This window comes from Chenopodium quinoa, unplaced genomic scaffold (genome assembly GCF_001683475.1).
Source record: "Chenopodium quinoa cultivar QQ74 unplaced genomic scaffold, ASM168347v1, whole genome shotgun sequence".
NCBI classification, from domain to species: domain Eukaryota; kingdom Viridiplantae; phylum Streptophyta; class Magnoliopsida; order Caryophyllales; family Amaranthaceae; genus Chenopodium; species Chenopodium quinoa.
The window spans coordinates 2,948,074-2,950,872 of record NW_018745675.1 but is presented as its reverse complement, the minus strand read 5'-3'; the positions used below and the strand labels follow the sequence as shown (position 1 = coordinate 2,950,872).

Genomic DNA, 2,799 nt, shown 5'->3' with positions numbered 1-2,799 from the left:
CTTCAACACGAATTGGCATGCATACATCAAAAATCCCCAAACGAATTCACAAGGACAACAATTTTTCTCACCAAAAATAAATAAATTGCTCAAATTTCAATTAAAGCTAGAGAAGGAGTGAAATATACCAACAATGAGTGACCAGAATCCACTCTAACTAGCCTTCAGAAGAAGAAATCCAAGAAACCTTCAAGAATCTTACAATGGAGAGACCGTGAGATACCGAATCTTGAACGGTAAATTTTCGGAGATTTGATGAGGAAATTCGAGAGAAAGTGTAGGAAATTGATAATTTAATAATGAATTTTGATGAGTTTGTGAGGTTGGGAGGTTAGGGTTTGAGGGAGGATGAAGCTTTAGAGAGAGAAGTGAAAGAGGATGTCGAAATTAAGGGAAATAAGGGGGGTGAAGCTGCTAAATCAAACCGGATTCGCAGACTCAGTTCGCCGCGCCTATGGGTCTAAGGGTTGCGCCTTCTCCAAGGCATCTCCAAGACATCTCCCGAATCTGATTAATTTATGAAGAGCAAAAGGTCGCGCCCGCGACACCATTCATCGCGCCCGCGTGTCTTCTTGTTTGCGCCCGCGAGTCTAACCGCCGCGCCCTCTCCTGGGGCGCGACGAGGAATCTCTAGAAAATCATGTAGGGTGCTTGAGTCCCTGTCTGCGCGCGGCGGTCTAAGGGTCGTGCCCGTGTGTCTTGCTAGAGCGCCCTCTCCTTGCCCTCTCCAAGCCCTCTCCAAAAAGTTAAGGAGTACCTTAAGACTTGAGACCCAAATTCCGATTTTAATCTTCTTTCATAACTCATAAATCACCCTTTACACCTTCATTCCCTAATCCATAAAATCAATGCCCAAAGGTTCAAGTACCTACAAAAGAAAGGCAAAGACCATAATATAAGAACTAAAAAAGAGATAAGCCAAAATCGACCAAATAAAGGAAATAAAGAAACAAAAGAGTTGATAACTCGGGTTGCCTCCCAAGAAGCGCTTCTTTCCGAGGTCACTAGCTTAATCATGAGAAATTATCATCCAGAGGGTGGCTTAGGATCCATTGGATCAAGCCTGATACATTCAATCAAACCAACTTCATCCTTGCAAAAGTTGTGCTTCAAACGATGACCATTAACCATGAACTTGTTGTCACCCGCCTCTAACTCAAAAGACCCATAAGGAGTAGTTTTTGAAATTACGAAAGGCCCCGACCATTTGGATTTGAGCTTTTCGGGAAACAAACGAAGCCTAAAGTTGAATAACAATACCTTGTCTCCAACCATAAAGCTCTTGTTCCTTATATGTTGGTCGTGCCATTTTTTGGTCTTCTCCTTGTATATCCTTGAGTTCTCATAGGCATCATATCTAAGCTCCTCAAGGTCGTTGAGCTTGAGCAATCTCTTCTCACCGGCCAATGATATATCCATGTTAAATTCCTTGATGGCCCACCAAGCGTTATACTCCAACTCAACCGGCAAATGACAAGCCTTCCCATAGACCAACCGATAGGAGGTTGTACCAATTGGAGTCTTGTACATCGTCCGCAAGGCCCAAAGTGTGTCGTAAAGCTTGAGGGACCAATCCTTCCTAGATTTATTCACCATATCCTTTCAAGAAGGTTCTTGATCTCTCTATTTGACACCTCCACTTGCCCTTGAGTTTGAGGATGATAAGGTAGACCAACTTTATGATGAACTCCATACCTCTTGAGAAGAGTTTCGAGTTGCTTCTTGGCAAAGTGGGAACCTCCATCACTAATTAGCACCCTAGGAACCCCAAACGGTGGAAAGATGATTTTCTTGAGAAGCTTAAGCACAACCTTATGATCATTGGTAGGGGAAGGTATGGCTTCAATCCACTTAGTCATATAGTCAACCGCTACCAAGATGTATAAATTCCCACATGAGGAGACAAAAGGCCCCATAAAGTCGACACCCCAAACATCAAAAGGCTCAACTTCCAAAATGTTTTGTTGAGGCATTTCATCTCTTTTGGTTATGCTACCACTTCTTTGGCACGTATCGCATCTTGAAACAAACTTGTGAGCATCCTTATGCATCGTTGGCCACCATCTAGGATGCATGGACACTTTGTCCAACAGCCGTGTCTGTGTCCGACACCATGTCCGACACCGACACTCGTTCGACACACTACAGACACATATAAAAACTGCATCCGTTTTTTTAATATATTTAGATACTTTGAGAGAAAACATATCCTACTATGATACGATCCGGTTTGCATTTTGATATGTCATCTCATCTTTTTTAACTTTTTTAATTAGAAAGTTAAGGTAAAGTATGAGAGAAAAAGGTAAGAGTTATAATGCGAGCGCCTTCAAAACATATTTCATAGCACATTATTGTATGTGAATTAGGAGAATATTATTTAGCTACGGTAAATGACTTGTTTTAAGGTTATTATTTAGTGTTTTGTTGAATAGGTTGTCAAAATCTCGTTTTTTTTGATATATTATTTATCTTGTTATTTGTCGTACTCGTGTCCCCTATTTTAGGATTGTTGTTTTTCCGTATCCGTGTCCGTGTCCGTATCGGTGCAACCTAGGCCACCATAGGAGAGACTGGGAATTATTTGCTACCGTCTTATCAACCCCCCCCCCCAAGTCCTCCACATGGAAATGAGTGGCAATGCTCAAGAACTCCTTCAATTTCATGGTCCGGAACACATTTCCGAAAAAGGCCATCTCCACACTGTTTAAACAAGTACGGGTCATTCCAAAAGTATCTCCTAACTTCCTTGAAAAACCTCTTCTTTTGTTGAGAAGAGAACTCCGGGGGAATTACTCT

General features: G+C 41.9%; 1 protein-coding gene across 1 annotated transcript; it reads right to left on the bottom strand.

Moving 5' to 3' along the window:
- Positions 1-1,026: 1,026 nt before the first annotated feature.
- LOC110717213 lies at positions 1,027-1,530 on the bottom strand. The gene has a single exon (XM_021895865.1). The coding sequence runs from the start codon at positions 1,528-1,530 to the stop codon at positions 1,027-1,029; it is 504 nt and encodes a 167-aa protein (XP_021751557.1).
- Between the last annotated feature and the right edge of the window lie 1,269 nt (positions 1,531-2,799).

Bases quoted from the DNA above. Each gene is read 5' to 3' on its own strand.
- LOC110717213 (XM_021895865.1), bottom strand. From the start codon at position 1,530: ATGTACAAGACTCCAATTGGTACAACCTCCTATCGGTTGGTCTATGGG.